General features: G+C 43.8%; 1 protein-coding gene across 1 annotated transcript in view; it reads right to left on the minus strand.

Annotated features, from left to right (window-relative positions):
* PDZD7 (PDZ domain containing 7) overlaps window positions 1-20,680 on the minus strand; it is a 159,432-nt gene that overhangs the window by 19,457 nt on the left and 119,295 nt on the right. Inside the window, exons 12-13 of the mRNA XM_068255441.1 lie at window positions 19,960-20,051; window positions 3,922-3,993 (exon numbers count right to left, since the gene is read on the minus strand). Coding sequence (XP_068111542.1) covers window positions 3,922-3,993; window positions 19,960-20,051 — 164 coding nt within the window. The remainder of the gene's footprint in view (window positions 1-3,921; window positions 3,994-19,959; window positions 20,052-20,680) is intronic.

Raw genomic sequence — 20,680 nt, forward strand, 5'->3', positions numbered from 1 at the left:
CCCTGGTGAATTGTGATTTGGAGAAAAACTAACTAACTATCACTTATTTATCTCATACTTATCTCACATTTATCTCTTGCATTTCTCTCTGTCGATATTTTCCCCTATACTTCTGGAGAATTGCTATTTGGAGATATCACAGGAGGTAAATTACCTCCCAAGAGATGAATAGGTTGGTAACCTCTGGTGAATTGACGCCATTATTTATGTATAGTATTAATGGTAAATAATAATAATAAAGAAAAATGTGCACTTAAACTGAAACTAAAAATGAGACTGTTCTGTAATGTTTTAAGACTAAATTTCTAAACAGCACCCAGGACAGTGTGATATAAAATCTGCTACATTCAGCTGAAAAACAAACAGAAGTAGAAAGGCACCTTGAACTTCCCCACACTAAAATCTTATCAACATTGTTTACAGATAAAAGTGGTTTACCTTATTTCTTTTTAAGAGGGCTGGCTGAGTTCAACTTGCTGCTCACCTAGTCACCTGCCTCATTTGCATAAATAACCACACTTTTTTTTTTAAATACTTGCAATGCAGGAAAAGAGAAAGAGCCCTTAATGCCTGGTACACAAAATGGAATTTTCGGAAAAGATTTACTATCAGATCGATTATTACAAACATGTCCGATCTGATTTCCAATCGGTTTTTCTATTCATTTTCTGATCACTTCTATAAAAAATCGTTCGAAAAATTGATCTGAAATCAAATTGGACATGTTGGAAATAATCGATCTCACAGTAAATCTGCCACAAAAATGTGTTGTGTATATCTAGCATAAGACAAGTTCTTAGCAGGACTAGTACTATATGTACCTATGTGTATCTAATCATATCACATGTCAGTTCAAGAACCTATTAAAGAGTCAGCACATCAAACTCCTATTTCAGTCACAGGTGGCGTTAGTGCTGAAGCACCCTCCTCCAAACCTTGGCACCACATGCCTATTGGGTATAGTAACAGTAAAGGTAGTCGTACTTCTAGCAATTCTGATTCAATCGACAAAGCAATTGACTTTATTAAGGAATCAACTTCAGTATGGTTGACCAAAAGTCGATCGACCAGTGGCCCACACACACTGCAGGCGATATCCTAAGCGATTCATCTTCACTAATTGAAATAAACGATGTGTCTCCATGCTCTGAATACAAAAATTGATTCAGAGTCTATCGAATGACATACGAACAGTAGCCGATTCCTGTGTGATCGGCCGATATCTTGCATCCTGCTCGATTGATTAAGCTGGTCGATTTGACATGTCATCGGCCACTTTTCATCGATTGGGAATTATAGAACACACTAGATTCTCTCTCGATTCTATAAAATAATCAAATTGAGTGGTCAATCGTACAGCCAAAGCGCTAGATGTATGACCCCTTTAGACCTTCCCATAGTTGCTACCTCTGTTCCCATCTATCTCAGATAATCCACTCTCCTACTACAAACATCATTGTTCTGGATCACATTTTTGCAATTACTGTATTGAATTGTAATCAGGAATGCAAGTGGAAAATGGGAATACACTGTCATAGCTACAACAGGTGTGCAGACTTAGCACTGCGAGCGCATAGAATTCATTACAATTGCTCTCTGAGAAAACTGAAACCAAGAGGCGGTTAAAGTTACCCGCATCTATTGAAACATTACAACTGGTTTTTGTTAGTCCATCCTTAATGGTTAATATACCTTTGTGACAATGCTGTGAAGGCAATAAAGCCAGACTCAGGTAAGCCATGTAAAAAAAGACATTTAGAGATGAACACCCCTCACACGTCATTCTGTGCAGAATCACCACAGTCACAGCTTTTTTTTTTTTTTTTTTTTGAAAGTGCAAGTGCTCCTCAAAACTCAAATTTTCTGACACGCATACACTCAAACTTGGGTCATGCCCTTTAAGTTGTAACTAAATCTAACCTAAAACCCCACTGCCTCTAGGGATACATAGGCCTCAATTCACTAAGCTTTATCAAACACTTTTCCGAATGTTTGATAATTTACCCCATGGGTAAAATCTCATTTTGAATTCACTAAGGTGTTATATATTTATCGAATGTTTTATCGATAAAATGTTCAATAAATCTATAATACCTTAGTGAATTCAAAATGAGATTTTACCCATGAGGTAAATTATCAAACGTTCGGTAAAGTGTTTGATAAAGCTTAGTGCATTGAGGTCATAGTGTATACTACCTCCAGTCCTCAATCTCGTTTCCTACCCATTCTTTAGATTGTAAGCTTGCAAGGGCAGGGCTCTCTCACCCTTTTGTGTCTTGGAATTAATTATACATTTTATTCATCATTTTACATTTGTCATTGTAATTACTATGTCTACCAATTCTGTATTTTTGAATCAGTGTCCATATTTGAAGTATACCATTGTCTGTATTATTATGTACCCTATAATTGTATCTTACTTTGCATGTTGCCATGGAATATTTTGGCACTATAATAATACTAACAGTTGTGACTATAGCCATATTCTCCCTCTATTCCACCGCACTGGATTAGACTGTGCACTGAAGGGGAGCCAGCTATGAGGTCAGGAGAGGTGGGAGCTCTGACACAATTTACACCCTGACGAAGAAAAAGGAACAGCAGTAATTCAGCGCCACGGAATATGTTGGTCCTTTATAAATAATAATAAAAGAAGGAATATACTGTAGGGTTCTTATGTAAAAATATTTTGGTTTATCATACAGAATCTCCTGGTGTAGAGGGAACACCTAAACTCAATGCAAGGTACAGTGCTTCCTAAGCTGTGGGCCACATTGTCATACTGTGCTAGGCTCAGGATTTCTCTGCAGAGTAGCATATATGGGGGGGGGGGGGGAGAGTTTAGCCTCTTTCTCATGGGAGGCTGAAGGCCAGGAACTTGGCCTCTGTCAGCTATTCCTGATTGCCGGTGGAGGGGAAACCCCTACAGAGTGACAACTGTGCTCAGATGCTGCATGTCTTGGTTTCTTGCCATCGGGCAATGCTACCGCATGGAAAATGCTGACATCAGGTGTTACATACCCAGCCATGCGGCTTCATGAATTTGCAACCAACATGTGTTCAAGCTGATAGATGGGTGGCTGAACTGCCCAACAAGCGTTTTGTTTTTCAGTAAACAGGATAGAATAAACATGAAGGAAAGGCATCTGTGTGCTCAACGGAACAGACAATAAAGTCTAAATCGGCCCTAGACAGGATAGCAGCCTATATTTGGTAAGATGAGGTGGGGCAGCCAGCAGACAATAGTTACATAGTTATTTGGGTTTAAAAAAGACATATGTCCAAGTTCAACCAGAGAACAAAGTAGGTAGGTATCTGCCCAGGCTACCATGTGGGGAATTTGGCTCTGCACAAGACCAGTCCTGTGTACACAAATTCACTGACAGTGTGGGCAGCAGTGCGGGTGGATGGCATTCCATACAGTCTAAGCTCACACAATTAGCCAGAAGGTGGAAGTGAAATGGGCTGGTGCTGAGGAAGAGTATATGAGGAAATCCATAGTTTGTCACAATGTGTAACACTTCCCCATCCTGTCCACCCGGAAGTCTGCAGAAAGAAAGATGACTATCTGATCAATACTGTCCTGAGAGTCCCCACCGCTGCTCTCTTTAGTCTATCCACATTCCATATTAACATCCAGTAATAGCGAAAATAAACATGAAATAAATACAACTAACTGTGGGATAAACTGTACTGGATATTGCTATCAACCAGCTTCCATAAGGTAAATTCCTGCATTTCCCCCACTGTCCCACAGGTAAGAGCATTCTGCAACTCACAATCAAGTGAGACCTCTACTGGCCAATCTTTATATTGCTCTACATTTGAACCGTGAAGATCATTTAGCAGCTAAACCCATAATTCAGAGACCTTTACCAATTTATAAGAAAAACGGCAGATACTAGATGTAATCTTACTGACCTGGAATGGGTGTGACGAGGTGTTTCTTCGGAAGCGTGTCATATCTGGCAGGTCTCAGAGCAGGAGAGGTTACTGGTATACAGAAACACAATGTATTATTAATGACATATCAAATGACTTACATACTGTTGTATGGTGTCACATGCCAACATTGTTAGGCTTTATTCTTACAGGTATTGCATTATGGGACTTTTTAATATTCAGTTCAAGAAAAGGACAAACCACAAAACCAAATTATTGTGCGATACCTGCAACAAATACAGCTATGTGTGGTAAATCTGGCATTTTTACAGTTAATAATAAGAATACGCCACTACCCAGGATGCATGTATAGGTGTGACATTTCCTGGTACAGTAATTCCCACAGTTTCCCAGTAGGGGGCCTCTAGACTATCCAGGCCCATCCTCTAGATTTTGGTTCTGTATCGCATTCTCACATTACCAATCTAACCATAGTGATGCCACAAACTGACAATCTGTCCAAGTTAGTTGTACCCTGAAGGTGGCCATACATACATCTATGAACTTGGCAGCCGATCGACCATCTGATCCGATAATTATTATCAGAAGAAAACCCAACCGATGATGCAACCAATTTCAGGCTGGAATTTGTCGCATGTATTGATCGGACATGCTGCAAGAAGTCGGCCAGTCATGGTCGATCGGGTGCATGGCAGTAACGGTGAGCGATATTCGGACAACTGACAAAACCTCTGCCGCTGTCCCCCCAATGTAAAATGTGACTGCCCGGTGCAGTATACTTTACCTGTCCGTATCCACAGCTGGCTCCGTCTGCAATCCACATAAACACGCCCCCACGTGGTTGCTGGAGTAACGTGGCCATGTGCGTGACTGATGGTCTGTGACTGACTGTGGGCTGATTGTTCCCCTCTCAGCTGCAGATGAGCCTTGTTTTATGAAACTGAATACTCTCAGGGTCTGACCAGTGTACCACCAAGTGGGGGTGGATGGTTAAGGGTTAATTGACATGGGGGGGGGGGCTTTGAAGGGGGTTAAAGGACCACTCCAGCAAAAAAAAAAAAGTAAGCAGAACTGACAGGTTTTGGGCTAGTTTTCCCCTCATGGGAGATTCTCAGGGTTTTCTTTGTTTTCAACAGCATTTCCAGAAAGACAGTTTAACTACCAAAATAGTAAAACACCAGCCAGCCACCCTACTCACTCACGCACTATTTTGTCAGTGAGACTTAGCAACTGCCATTCAGGAAATGCTTGTGAAAACAAAGTCCATGAGGAAATGGAATAGTCTAAAACCTGTCAGTTTTTCGCTGGTGTGGTCCTTTAAGGGTTAGGCATAGGTAGTTCAGTGTGAGAGTAGGGTTAGGTTTAGTCATAGTAAAATCTTGGTAAAGAAAGATTACTGTGATTTTACTATTGGAATTCAGTAGTAGAATATCGCTAATATTAACTATATTCTACTAGCCGCAATCTAATTCCAGGTGCCATTTATTTATGTATGCCTACAAACAAACAGCAACTGAAAACCGCCGCAGTAAAGGCCTGGCAGAACATTAAAAAGGAGGAAACCCAACATTGTAAGCAGAACTGACAGGTTTTGGGCTAGTGTTCCCCTCATGGGGGATTCTCAAGGTCTGAAATAGCAAGAAAGGGTCTGAAATAGCAAGCAGAAAACAAAGCCTTGCATAAATGTTGCCTGAATAGAACAATATATATTAAAAAAACTACATTGCTCACCAATCAAGTGCATAATGAAAACATTTAGGTCTGGTGCACACCGAGCGGCTTTTTCAGCGTTTCTGCAGCCGCTTGCGGATACGCTTGGTCAATGTATCTCAATGGGGTGGTTCACACCAGAGCGGGAGGCGTTTTGCAGAAACGCATACTCCCAGGGTGAGGCATTTTTTTGGATTGTGGATGCGTTTCTGCCTCAATGTTAAGTATAGGAAAAACGCAAACCGCTCTGAAAAACGGCAGTTCAGAGCGGTTTTGCAGGCGTTTTTGTTACAGAAGCTGTTCAGTAACAGCTTTACTGTAACAATATCTGAAATCTACTACACCAAAAACGCTTCACAAAACCACAAAAATGCTAGGTGAAACGCTACAGAAAAATAAGAAAAAGCGTTTCAAAATCTGCTAGCATTTTGCGGATCTGCTAGCGTGTTTTGGTGTGCACCAGGCCTTAAAGGGGAACTTCAGCCTAAACAAACATACTGTCATCAAGTTACATTAGTTATGTTAATTAGAATAGATAGGTAATATAATCTCTTACCCACCCTGTTTTAAAAGAACAGGTAAATGTTTGTGATTCATGGGGGCTGCCATCTTTGTCATGGGGGCAGCCATCTTTTTGGTTGAAAGGAGGTGACAAGGAGCAGGAGACACAGTTCCAACTGTCCTGTGTCCTGATTACCCCTCCCAGCTGCACACGCTAGGCTTCAAATGTCAAATTCAAAATGTAAAAAATAAAAAAAATAAAAAAATTGCACCAAAATAGCAGAACAAGAACAACAAAATTCGAAATCCCATCATGCTTTGCACAGCATCAGGGGAAAAAAGCCCGGGCAGTTTTCTTCTGTGCAGCTAAAAATGAGGCTTGTATAAGAGAAACAAAGTTCTGATACTGTGAAACTGTTAAAGAAACACAAAGCCTTTTCAGTGCTGCTGCTGCTGAGTCGATTTTTAGTCCGGAGGTTCACTTTAAAAGCAAAAATAGTTCTCTGCTTGAGTTTGTACAGTTCACAGTGTTAGCAATGAGGCTGCAATCACTGTGGTTAGGGGCAATGGGCTCTATTCACAAAACTTCTCATAAATGACTTCATCACTTAATTGATAAAAATAACCTTTCAGCACATTTACAAGCAAAATGATCACTCAAAGTAAGTTGTTACTGATTAACATTCATTATTCATTGCAATGTTACTTTTCTTATATTTTTTATTATATATTATATATTTTGGAAGCTTAAAAATGTAGCCTAGATAAGGTGTAAAACCGGTAAAAAAGCTTTGTGAATCATGCTTATTTGTGTTCCCTGTAAAAACAGGAAAAGGGAAAAAGCTGTGGATACGGCTAATGCTGACCAGACACCTGTACCAATGCTATGGTTTTACCCTTTCCAATCTAATTTTTAGATCACACACATCCCCAGCATTCAGGCTAAGTTCATGGTGGGGCGTTGCAATGCAACGTAATGGAGGCATTTTAATGCAGAAAGTCATACTTCAATAGTAAGTCTATGCGACAATCAGAGGGAATCCGGTGTGATGCAATCCAATTGATTACAATATCCCACAACACAGTGCATTAACAGGGCAGTTAAGCAGGCTTTCCATTCACTGCATGCAATGCAATGGTCGCATAATGTGCAATGTAACTTCTCCATATGTGTTTTTCTATATAAGGAACCCAACACAGTATCTACTGTGAATCTAGCCTTAATTCTACTCCACTGTGTGGGATGGGGGGGGGGGGGGGGGGGAGGAGGGAGAAGTCATTTTGGTTATCCCACGGTGCTGCAGCACGGGAGACAGTGGGGTCGCTATCATCTCTCTTCTAGAGCCATCAATCAGCAGGGGAGGGGCGGTGCCAGTACATATGCTGTCGCTGCGCCACGCGTTGCACGCACGCCAGCGTAATTATGCAGAGCAGCTTGGTGCCGCAGGGGATCAAAGTGTCGAAACTTTAATCTAAGTAACCTGACACTGGTCAGGTGGCAGAATCTCAAATGTGCCCATGTAATATTTATTTTATGAAGTGTAGTGTGGTCAGTAGTCTGAAGGGGCTGACGCAGTGTTGGATTATTTCCAACAACAGCACCCCCTATCTGCAGCCATTATGCTCCTTGTCGGATTATGTCCCACACTAGAGCTGAAGGGAGAAAATCCACTGTCGGAACGAGTCTTACACTGGATTGGAAAGGGTTAAGCATCATAAACTGCTCAAGTATGGAGTATTGTCGTGGCAACCACTGTGCAGTGCTGTTGTCATACACAACCTGACAGTAAATACTACAAAATGCTGAGGATTATACAAAATGGAAGATTATGACTGGATTCACAGTGGTCAGTCATAGTGCATGTGTTATGTGTGTGTGCTCCAAAAGAGGCTGGGCATAGACTTCAATACAAAGCCTGCATGCAGCGAGTTACAGTAACATGATCAGTTACAAAGCAGTATTGTGAACAGCCCCATAGAATGGGTAATGCGTTGACATGCAGAATTATTCTGTATCGCTATTAAGCACTATGAACTAGGCCTATGTGAAAATGTTGAATGTTTGCTGCAGTTTCGCTCCCTGAGGGCTCATTCACACTAAGGGCATTTTTGCCTTTTTTTCAAATGCGGGTGATTTTTAAAATCGCCCGTGTTTGATTCTCTATGACAGAGTTCACATCTGAGCGGTTTGTTTCCGATCCGCTCAGGGAAGCGCTGCATGGGCCATTTTTGAGGTGATTCCGCTTCAATGGAAGGTGCGGGGAAACCGCAAAACGCTAACAAAATTGTTTTGTGCAGTGATTGCGTTTGCATTTTTAGGAATAAATACATTGGACTCTATTCATAAAGCATTCCCGCATGCGGTAATGCTCAAAACAGCTGACTTTACCAACCGTTTAGCAAAGTGTCCATTCATAAAAGCTGTTTCCGCATGAAAAGCTACAATTCCTGAGCAGTGCGAGAAATGACTGCCTTATGCGGAGTTTATCACAACACATGTCAATACATAAAGATTAGAGCAAGCGGAATTGGGACGGAGAATACCAACTGTTTAGAAAAGGAGATAAGCCAGCGATAACGGGCAAGCTAATGGAGACAGACCTCCCAGGCAGCAGCAGTGAGAGCATAACAAAAAAAGGCTTTCTGGAATACCCAGGCTGTGTTTTTTAACCCCTTGGGTACCTGGTTTCAGATAAATTACACATCAGAAAGCCTGCATGTGCAACATTTCTTGTAGTTCTTCTAAGCTGCGGCAATTAAATAGATTGTTTAGAAAGACTAATAGACAGATTCAGAGAAGAATCAGGGCAAGGAGAGGCAGTTTTAAAAAAAAAATGCACATCTAAAGGGATGCTGGGGCTGCCTCCTTTATACAAACTCTGTCTCTGCACAGAGAAAATGTATCAACCCAGCTAGTACCGCTAGTTTAGTGCGGGAATTCCCCGACCTTTCATCGCAAGTGTAAACTTTTTTATGAATTAGCACACAAAAGTCTAAAATACCGATGCAGTGTTTTCCCTCCAAGATTTTTTTTCTGCAAATGTTTTATGAATAGAGCCCATAGTATTTAATCTTTTCCAGGTCAAAGAGTTCACTTCCTGACTTGCGTCAGGGAGTGAATTACAAAACCGCTCAGGAAAAACGCTTAGAAGACCGCTTAGCACAAAAACGAATCGCCCACCCAAGCGCCGGGAATTGGAAAAAAAAGACTCGTCAAAAACCACAAAACGCGTACGTCCACGCAAACGGAATGCAACGTGAACAAGGCCTGAATAAGTCAATTATTAAAACAATTTTCCACCTCTCCATTGACCATTAGAAGACATGTCCTGCTTATTGCCGTTTCATATCCAAACAGCTTTCATTTTTAACCACTTGCCGACCGCGCACTCATACCGCGCGTCGGCAAAGTGGCAGCTGCAGGACCAGCGACACAGTTCTGCGTCGCCGGCTGCAGGCTAATTAATCAGGAAGCAGCCGCTCGCGCGAGCGGCTGCTTCCTGTCAATTCACGGCGGGGGCTCCGTGAATAGCCTGCGGGACGCCGATCGCGGCTCGCAGGCTAAATGTAAACACAAGCAGAAATAATCCGCTTTGTTTACATTGTACGGCGCTGCTGCGCAGCAGCGCCGTAAGGCAGATCGGCGATCCCCGGCCAATCAGCGGCCGGGGATCGCCGCCATGTGACAGGGGACAGCCTGTCACTGGCTGCACAGGACAGATAGCGTCCTGTGCAGCCCAGATTGCCAGGGGGGACAGGGATGAGAGGGAGGGGGGGAATTTCACCGCGGAGGGGGGCTTTGAGGTGCCCCCCCCCCCGCAACACCCAGGCAGACAGGAGCGATCAGACCCCCCCCAGCACATCATCCCCCTAGTGGGGAAAAAAGGGGGGCGATCTGGTCGCTCTGCCTGCACCCTGATCTGTGCTGGGGGCTGCACAGCCCACCCAGCACAGATCAGCTAAAACAGCGCTGGTCCTTAAGGGGGGGTAAAGGGTGGGTCCTCAAGTGGTTAAGGGAGCTCATCATGAAATATTTCATAAAGGACATTTGAAAAGCGAGCAATATGGAGGCTGCCAGCTTTACTTTCCTTAGAAAATGTCAGGTGTTTGTCTTCCACATTGATCTGTTATTTCAGTTGTATCCAAATCATACACCTACAGTCAATATAAAATCTGTATACATGGTTTTCACTCTCATCCAGTCATTCACTGCGGCTTGTCCTCAATGCTCTGCCTCCACCCATCCGGTGCTGCCGCGACACATAAATGTGTTGCGGAACACCGGTTAGGAACCTCTGCATAGAAAGTTAGAGGCAGAGGAATAACTAGACAACCAGGCAATCAGAATTGAGAAGCAGGAATCTGCAATATCTTTTCTCATATACCTCATTTCAAGTTAGCAGTAATCCAGTAGAGAAGACACACACTGACCCGAAGAACAGGTTTGATTATTAGAGCCAGGGCTGTGGAGTTGGAGTCGGATTGGGAGTTGGAGGCGAGGAATTGGAGCAATGGGTACTTGGAGTCGAAGTCGGAGGTTTCATGAACTAAGGAGTCGGATGATTTTTGTACAAAATCCATAGCCCTGGTAAGTATAATACTAAGGAGTCGCAGTCGAGGAATTGGAGCCATTTCGGGTACCTGGAGTCAGAGTTGGAGTCTGATGAATTTTGTACCAACTCCACAGCCCTGATTATGGCTACATCCTTTAGGCCCCTTGCACACTGTGCGTCACAATGCCGTACTCTCCCCCGCAGCAGCTCGTTGAAAGGGACTTGCAAAGTGGACGAAACGCAACAGATATATTAAAATCGCCATAATACCGTGTCAAAGTTACGTGTTTCCGTATGAACCGTATCTCATGGATCATGCAGTATTGCAAGTCAATGGTCGACGCAGTGTGTGTGAACGGGAGCGCAGTACGCATGTGCAGACCGACAGAATCCCAGTGACATAATTCCTGCCCAGCAGGGAGTATGTCACTGAGTGGGAGGCGGGCATATGAATATGACCCTGACACCGCACTGTAGTGCTGGGTCATATGAAGCCGGATTTATGCAGTGTGGTGATAGGCTCCCCTGCCTCACGTTCACTGCACCTTTTAGGTGTGCAACCAGTCTTAGGCCTGGAACCCACTAGCAGCACTTTTCTAAGCCTTTTGTTAGCGCTTGTAATTTGAAAAGCTCTTGCTAATGTAATGCTATGTGTGTGATCCCACTTGAGGGTTTGTTTTTTTTAAATCCCCCATAGCATTGCATTTAGCAAGAGCTTTTCAAATCACTAGCGCTTAGAGAAAACTGCTAGTGGGCCCCAGGCCTTAAAGTCATTGGTTTTTTAGATTGCACTAGGATTAGCTATTTAAATTTCCCCCCCCCCCAAAAAAACTACCGTCAACAGCTTGTCAGTAGACTATTACTGGAAGGGACATCCCTTGCAAGAGAGGCACGCCTGGAAAATGTCCATTCGCCACATCTCCTCGCCTCTATTACGCTCCATTGTGCCTTTCCCAGCCTCTATACCGCCTATATCATGCCTCTCTGCTCTGTGATGGGAAGCAGAGAGGTGAGCTGCAGCATTGTGACCTCAGGGTGCAAAACTTGACACAGCAGCAGAGAGTGGCGATAATGGATGCTACCAGCTGGCCCCTGGATCAAGTAGTATGTTTTTTTTTTCTTTCATTTGATAAAATCATGCCGGCTAAGGTTCTCTTATAGGCTAGGTTTACAGTGGGAGCTGCATTGGGTTCCCTTTAAAAACAGAAACACTGTGGTATGAAAAGGTCACATTTCTGATCTCTGTGTCGCATAAAGTCAATGAAATGCATGCTTCGCTGCCACTGTTAATGCACGTTATGTGATCATTTACTGCCCATGGATACTGTTGTCTGCTGGAAAGCACTGGACTGGTTGCAATCCGAACATCACAGACTTACTACTGCAGGGTGACTTTCTGCGTTAAGATGCCTCCATAAAGTCATACTGTAACACCCCCACTACAGGACCTAATACAATCTAAAACGGAGCCAATCGAAATCAGCAACAACTGACTGAGTCACAACGGTAGTATATCTGACTAGTGCGGATGCACCGTACCGCTCATGTGGCCCTTCCCAGTCTCCTCTGCAATGCTGAAACACCACAAACCTGAGCGAATATAAATGTTGAAATATAGCTTGCATTATTATATAATGCATACAGACATTAAAATCCTAATACGTACATGGCTCTACACACTCAAAAACAAGCTATCCTACCAATAATAAGGGAGTGAGCGCCATTTCACAGCACCTGAGTAACCCTACAGCGCTACATTTTATGTATAAGCTGGCTGGAACAGATGTCACAGCTTTCCACATGGTTTCCAAGCCTACAGTTGGCCATTAGACTGCTTCAACTCATGTGTCATGAATGTTTGGTGTTTGGGCCTTTTGCTAGCAGAGACAAGCCTACAGTTCATAAACTGAAAGAGAATGCTGGTTGTTAGCTGGAGTGGTGGGCTGGTGGGTAAAGCTCTATGCCTTTCTGTAATTTGATGTTGTCATACCTTAATCTACGGGTCAAAAAAACCCAAACAATGCAGATCATCCAAAGGGTTAGCATGGAGGTAATGCTCACAGATTATGGCACTGGACTTCAGGAAGCTTGCTTGGCAACCTGGTTCAATTCCTAACTTGGGATCTTTCAAAGCAGTTGTGCTAGTGAAGCAGCAACAGCTTTGGGAGGTTGGATATGTATTACCTGAACAAGAAATGTTATTAATTCAATCCATGTACTGATTGGTAGCAGGAGCACATTCAATCTTAATAGCGTAATCAACAAGCTGCAAAGCCAGCCAAAGTGTTAGCATGGAGGTAAAGCTCTGGGATTGTAGAACCAGACCTCAGTGCATGCTTCACAGCTTCCCTGGTTTGAACCCTGGCTTGGGATGTTTCATGGCAGAATGGTGGCAAGGAGGTAAGAAAATAAAGCAAGACATTAATAAAGTAAACCTGCGGTGGAAAGAAAGGGTATGTATTGTGATCGCGGTCGCACGCATGTTAAGAATCTTATAGATCTAGGCGCGGCTGTGTTTTATGTATGTTTGAAGATTAACATGTGCAATATGCACTTATAGGAGGACAGATTGATGAGGCCTAGTAGAGCAGTGGCTGGGACAGAAGGTGATAAAGTGACTTGTCCAAGGTCACAAGGAGCTGACGTGAGGCTCAGACCCCACATCTTTCAGGAAGTCTTTCAGGGTACGCTGGCTGTCAGAGTACGTAACCTGCAAGGAGTGGCTCCTTCACCGGTGATAGCCGACATGGGATTAGAACCCACGTCGTTCAGGAAGTCTCACTGGCTACACTGGCCGTCAGAGTACTTAACCTGCGAGCTATGGCTGGATCACCAGTGAGTTTGTTATTATTTCTGGATCATGACTGTCTTAACTTCTTACTAGCAGCTACTGTTAATCTATGTACTGATTGGTGGCAAGAGCATACTCAACCTTAATAGCGCAATCAACAAACTTTAATGTCAGCCAAAGTGACAGCATGGAGGTAAAGCTCTGGGATTAAATAGCAAGACCTCAGTGCATGCTTCACAACATCCCTGGTTCAAACCCTGGCTTGGGATGCTTCATGGCAAAAATATAAAGTAGTAGTGCAAGAAATAAGGAAAACAAACCTGCGGTGGCAAGAAAGAGTATGCATTGTGATGCCAAACATTTTAAGAATCTTATAAATATAGCCTCACCTGGCAGCTCTATATTATATATGTCAGAAGATTAACTTATTTTAGCAATATGCACTTATAGGAAGACAGATTGATGAGGCCTAGTAGAGCAGTGGCTGGGACAGAAGGTGATAAAGTGACTTGTTCAAGGTCACAAGCAGCCGACATGAGAATCAGACCCCACATGTTTCAGGCTGAGCTGGTCCCCATAGTACTTGACCTGCAAGGGGTGGCTCCTTCACTGGTGATAGAACATGGCATTAGAACCCACGTCCTTCAGGAAGTCTCACTGGCTACAATGGCCTTCCTGCGAGCTATGGCTGAATTACCAGAAGATAACCAGATACACTGGCCTTCCTGCGAGCTATGGCTGAATTACCAGAAGATAACCAGATACACTGGCCTTCCTGCGAGCTATGGCTGGATCACCAGCGGATAACCTGTTTTTTCAGATTATGAATATTTGGATCTGCTACCAGTGTTTTCTGCTTTATAAACTAATGGTGAAGCTGCAAAGATGGTCTGGTGCTTAGAATCTCCAGGCACTGGACTCCGGTATCTCACAAGTATAGGAGTTCAAACTATATCCTTTATTATACTTGCTTTTAAAACATTTCTTGAAACACTGGCCTTTAGAGTACCTAACTTATGATTATGCTGTTGTTTTTTTAGTTCACAAATATTTGGGTCTGCTACCAGCACAGTTTCAGCTTCATCAACTAATGGTGAAAAAGACAGTAGCTATAAATATGGTCTTGTGATTAGAAACTCTAGGCAGTGGTCTCAGGTATCTCACTAGTATGGGAGTTCAAACCATATCCTTTCTTATACTTGCTATTAAAAGATTTTATTGCTTCAACGAATTACAGAATTCAAAACTCCATCTTCAATAACCATTCAGGTCAGGCTATTTAACCTCCAAGCCTCCCTTGTTAACAAATCCCCAACATTTTGATTTCTTCATACTATCTGGAGTTAGAAGACTCTTATACATGTGAAATACCAAAAGAAAAAAGTCAGCCAGGGTTGGCTTTATAATGTAATATAACCTTTTGGAGATGCTCAGCGATGATCCTGATTTGAATCCTGCTACTTCAATGCTTTTTATTTATTTATTTTTTATTTTCACGTGTGGAGCAATGGAGAGGTGGCATGTAAGCATTGCTTGGTAAAACATCAAGAACATTTTTAAAAGTCACTTCTATTTAAAAAAAATTCTGTAATAAACAAAAAATTCCTCTGGGGATACCTACTTTGGGAGGGGGAAATCTCTGGATCCTAAGGAGCCTTCTCATCTTCCTCTGTTGCTCCGTTAGCTTGCCCAGGTCCTCCGAAGTGTGGCGATGTAAATATTTACCTCGCCGAGATCCAGCGCAGGCGTACTAGCGGCTTTTCATTCAGGTAAGGCGGAAATAGCCAAACCCGATGGACCCGCTCAACTGCGCAGGCATGAGTCCTTTTGCTCCTGCGCAGTAGAGCGGATATGATCGGGTTCGGCTATTTCCGCCTAGCCCGAAGGAAGAGCCCCTACTGCGCTTGCGCTGCATTCTGGAGAGGTAAATATATCAAGCCTTGTCAGGCTTGTCGGGGGACTTGGGGGGAGGATCACAGGATGCTTTGGAGGAGCCAACACTGGATTGCCTGCAGCTACAGGGATGGGGGGAGAAGTCTCATTGGGACCCTGAGACTTCCCCCTCCCGAGGTAAGTACCTCCTAGGGCAGTGTTCCCCAACCCTGTCCTCAAGGCCCACCAACAGTGCATGTTTTGTGGAAATCCACTGAGGTAGATAATCAGCTCTGCTGAGACACTAATTACCCCACCTGTGATTGTGTGTAGTTTTCTGCAAAACATGCACTGTTGGTGGGCCTTAAGGACCGGGTTGGGGAACTCTGTCCTAGGGGACGTTTTTTTTTATTACAGAGTCTCTTTAATGTGTTCAGAAATCAGGCAGAGTTCCTATTAGGGTTGCCGCGATTTACCGGTATTACGGTATATCACGGTTTTACAATGCACGGTAATCACGGTAAGCACTTTTAGGAAATACCGTTTTTTGCTGTATTTCCGCATCCCCGCCACTGCTCCGGCATTGCCCTGCTCTGTGTCTCCCTTCCTAACAAAGGCAAGCTCCCAAAGCTTGTTCTTGATTGCGGGAGGCTTGCCGATATGAGTGCAGGAGCTGGGCGGTGATGCGCGTCCTGTAATGACGCGGCCACGGCTGGAGCGCACACGGCGAATGATTTTCCCGGCAATGTATCTGCTTGTGTTTTTTTTTTTTTTATTATTATTGTGGACTGTACCACAAAGGCAGAGGGGGAGTCACCAGGTCATTCCTGCAAAATAAATAGGCAAATGAGAAAAGGCTACAGCCCGTTCTCCCTTCTGCTAGATGCATGCAGCCCCCTGCCTCCCCCCCGACTGCAGAGCTGACATAAACACTGATACAGATCAGTGTTCAAAGGAATGTCCAGCGCTCCTCCCCCATGAAAATGATGAGTATGCCGCCCGCCTGGGAGAAGGAGCGAGAGACACACTGCACGTGGGGAGCTGAAGCTTGCGACACCAGATAAGCAGTGTTGCTGTGTGAGAGGTGCTGTGTTTGTATGAATGCAGCTAGTGTGTATATGTATGGCATGTGTGTGTGATGTCTGCCTGATGTATGTGTGTGTGGTGTGTGTGCTGTGTGTGCTGTGTGTGCGTGCGTGCGTGCGTGCGTGCGTGTGTGTGTGCTCATGCCCAACGCTCCCCCCTGTTCTACTCTGTCCCCCTACTTTTTAATGAAATCGCCCGCAGTGGCTTAGCACAGGACTTCACCTAATTCATGTCCGCTCCACCCATTTGCATTTTATTTTTCAGCTCTGGTATCCTTTAAAGGAAACCAGAGACGCAGCATAGTGAAAGTTTTATACATAACTGCGGCTTCCTCCAACCCATTATGCGCACAGATCCCTCCCTCGCCGCCATCCTCAGCCTCTTCTATCGCTGTTACTGAGTCCCGTAACTTTGGCCAGTCGCGGCCAGTTTTACGCATGCGCAGTGCACTCCCTCCATCTCTGGCAGAAAATAGGACTACGCCTGCGTAGTATTATTCTCTGCTGTAGAGAACGCACTACGCATGCTCAGACTGGCCGCGACTGGCTCAAGTTACCGGACTCAATACCAGCGATAGAAAAGGCTGAGGATGGCGGCGTGGGAGGGATCTGTGCGCATGATGGGTTGGAGGAAGCCGCAGTTATGTATAAAACTTTCACTATGCTTCACCAACATTTTTGAAGTGGACCTGAATTCAAAACGTCCTCTCTGCTCAAAGATATGCAACAGCAATTTCTTTCTTTGTTGCAGCCGATACAAATCCTAAAATAAATCTGCACAGTTTCTACTTCCTGTTTCATGGAAGCAGACATATTAACCTACTGTGCTTTCCAATGGCCTTATTATCTGCCCTCTCTGCCATAGGCAGTCATGTGACACGAGAGATTGAGATTTACTTTTGGTATTGTTTTTTTGACATGTAGAAGAGTAAATATTTCAAGCATGACAGGAGGACCCTAACCATTAAGAGTTTAATAAAGAAGAGTTTGCTCAACTTTGACATTTTCTCATTTTTATAAGGGTAATTGTAATGAGAATAATTGAGTAATACCGTATACCGTAATACCGTCATACCGTGGTATTTTTTTTGACGGTTATCATACCGTGAATTTTCATACCGTTGCAACCCTAGTTCCTATCACTACATGCAAAAGCGTAGACAAAGACTTTAACTAAGTAATGCTTTGTACACACCTTGGTAGATACGTGTGGAGGTAGATTTGGGTGTCATCTGCATACAGATGATAGTTAAAACCCATGGAGGAGATAACCTTGCCAATGGAGGATGTGTATAGGGAGAACAGTACAGGGCCAAGGACCGAGCCTTGGGGGACTCCCACTGAGAGGTGGTTGGGGGCAGACGAGGACTCATTGAAGGAGGTTGTGAAGAAGCGGTTGGAGAGGTAGGATGAAAGCCAGGTCAGGGCGAGATCGTGAATGCCCATGGACTGGAGGAGTAGGGGATGATCTACTGTGTCAAAAGCTGCTAGAAGGTCAAGGAGGAGGAGAATGGAGTATTTACCTTCAGCTATAGCTAAGGCAAGGTCATTGACCACTTTGGTGAGAGACGTTTCGGTTGAGTGGGCAGGCCGAAATCCAGATTGCAGTGGGTCTAGTAGTGAGTTGGCATTGAAGTACAGGGTCAGGCGTTTGTGAACCAGACGCTCAAGGAGTTTTGAGGCAAAGGGGAGGAGGGAGATAGGGCGGTAGTTGGAGGGTAGCGAAGGGTCGAGGGAGGGTTTCTTGAGCAGGGGCAGTATTGTGGCCTGCTTGAAGTCTGAGGGGAAGGTGCCTGTGGATAGGGAGAGGATTAAACAGGGTAGTGAGGACTGGGGCCAAATCCGTGAAGTGAGGCTGAAGTAGATCAGAAGGGACAGGGTCAAGGGGGAAGGTAGTGGTAAGGGAAGTCTGCAGTAGGTGGTTGACTTCCTCAATGGTAGTAGGAGTGAAGGAGGTGATGGGAGGATAGGGAGGAGGAGGAGTTGGTTGTGAGGGGGTGGGAGGTGAAGATTGAAGATTGGATATTTCCTGACGGATTGAGACTATTTTGTTGGTGAAGTGGGTGGCTAAATCTGTGGCAGAGAGGGAGGAAACGGAAGGTGGGGGGTGGGTTTAAGCAGGGAGCAGGGAATTGACATGTACATGCCTTTTTTTGTGTTGCAGCCACTGTGTAGCACCAGAGGCCAGAAAATTTGGCTTGTACACATGCCAGAAAAAAGGGGGCAGTAGTGGTCGGATAATAGATAATGCCAGTAGTGTTTCACTCAGCTGTTTTTCTTGCTTTCTTTTTTGTAAAGTGAATGTCACTCCACACAGATCAGGTGACAGATGGGTTTATATACTATTTGCAACAATAACTTCACAATAAAGGCCCTATACAGGGGGCAGAAGTGGTCGGATGCAAGAAAATGCCAGTAGTGGTGGTGAAGGATTATTGGGTTATGTAGTCGGTGCACTACTATGACCATCAGCAGACCAGTTTTCAACCACTAATGTGTGCACTGGACACAGAGAATTGCTAAATAACAATATCAAGAGAGGGGAAAAAACACTTATTGTGCAAGGTACTGTACCACCACTAACAGCAGTGTGTGCTCCCCTGTGTAAAACAGCTTAAGTGGTGCACTGTGCACAGTCAGACACACAGAACTTCAATATAATAATATTAAGAATACCAATGTACCAGCCCTTATAAGGGCTCTTGGGTGCTCAAGCCACTGTACAAACAGCAAGAAACTCAGTGGGGACACAGAACAGAGGCCTAACTAATGTTTTCCCTATCAGCAGCACAGCTCTGTCTAGTCTCCTTCACAGCAGCTGCAGGCAGACTGTAAAATGGCTGGCGTGCTGGCATTTTTATAGAGGGAAGGGGTGTTGGTCCAGGAGGGAGGGATAGCTTATTTGCTGTCATGTGCCTGCTGACTCTGGAGGGAGGGGTGAAAGTTTGGTTCCATGATGATGTATAAGGGGGTGGTCGAACGTGCCATGTGTTCACCTGTCTGATGCGAGCGAGAACACGTGTTCTTCGCTGGGAATTGTCTGCCAGCAAACAGTTTGGGCCATCTCTATTGTTTGAAAGGATACAAATATGGCAGCTTCCATATCCCTCTAATTCCATATGTTCTTTACAGAACAGGTCAATTGATATGATAGATTTTTAGATAGATATATTTCAACTGGTTTTAATAGTGAGAATAATTGAATTATTTAATGCTCTTTGCAAGAAGTTTTGAAATATTCTACTGTTACTTAATGTACTTTCTTTCCCTTCAAGTTGGCACAATTAGGTAAAACTTATAACCCTTCCTCCAGTGTCAGCACCCATAGAAACACCATGGTACCCATCAGTTTGAAACCAGTGCTTTGCAAGTGTCAACCTTAAACCACCCCTCCATACTGAAGGGCATGCACTGTCAGGCAAGCAGGACAAAGAGCCACACTCACTGTATTCTACTTTGAGGATACCAGTCTAGTCTATTATGGATACAAGCAGCCAGTGGGTGCCCAAACTCTGAAAAGCATCCAACGTAGAAGTAGTCTTACCTGACCTCATCTTGAGGGCATCATAAGCTTCCATCTCCAGAGAAATGACCATACTGTCAAAGCGTCCCAGATCTGTGAGTGCAATCAAGCCCCTGCGTAACATACAACAAAATAAGAACTATATGGCAGCATATAACAAGTACAGCTATAACAAATAATGGCATGTTAAAAGAAATCTTTAATTCCATGTCATGGCACTGTAGGTTTTAAATAAGCCCCTTACCAAGTTCAGTGCCAGAAGCTGGAAATGGCTCCTGTTTGGGTATGTTATAGCATGGATAATTATAGATATTTTTTTGAATTATAATTGACAACTCTTGCTTTGAACAACAGATTTGGATATACTCCAGCTGGGGAACAATTTTTAAACACACCAGTAAAATGTTCCTTGGGATGGCAGACTAGTTCCTGGTCCCATCACAAGTGTCCCTTTGTAAAGAGAGTATTTAGATATGCTGATACAATTTAATCCTTTGTATGAAATTATACTTCAGTTTAAAATGTAAACTTATCAGATCATTCCAGGCTTGGGTGGCCTTTTTTGTATTTTATTCACTTCAGTCACTCCAGGAAGTGTTTGAAGGTCCATTTAGCAATGTTTATATATGTCCTTTCCTTCCCTAGCTGGGATCGAGGTAAACGCTAAAGGCTGGTCAATAACTAAAGTGGGTTTGAAGGGAAGATTTAGCGATTCATCAGGTGGAATAAAACTTTCTCAGTT

This window comes from Hyperolius riggenbachi, chromosome 10 (genome assembly GCF_040937935.1).
Source record: "Hyperolius riggenbachi isolate aHypRig1 chromosome 10, aHypRig1.pri, whole genome shotgun sequence".
Lineage (NCBI taxonomy): Eukaryota > Metazoa > Chordata > Amphibia > Anura > Hyperoliidae > Hyperolius > Hyperolius riggenbachi.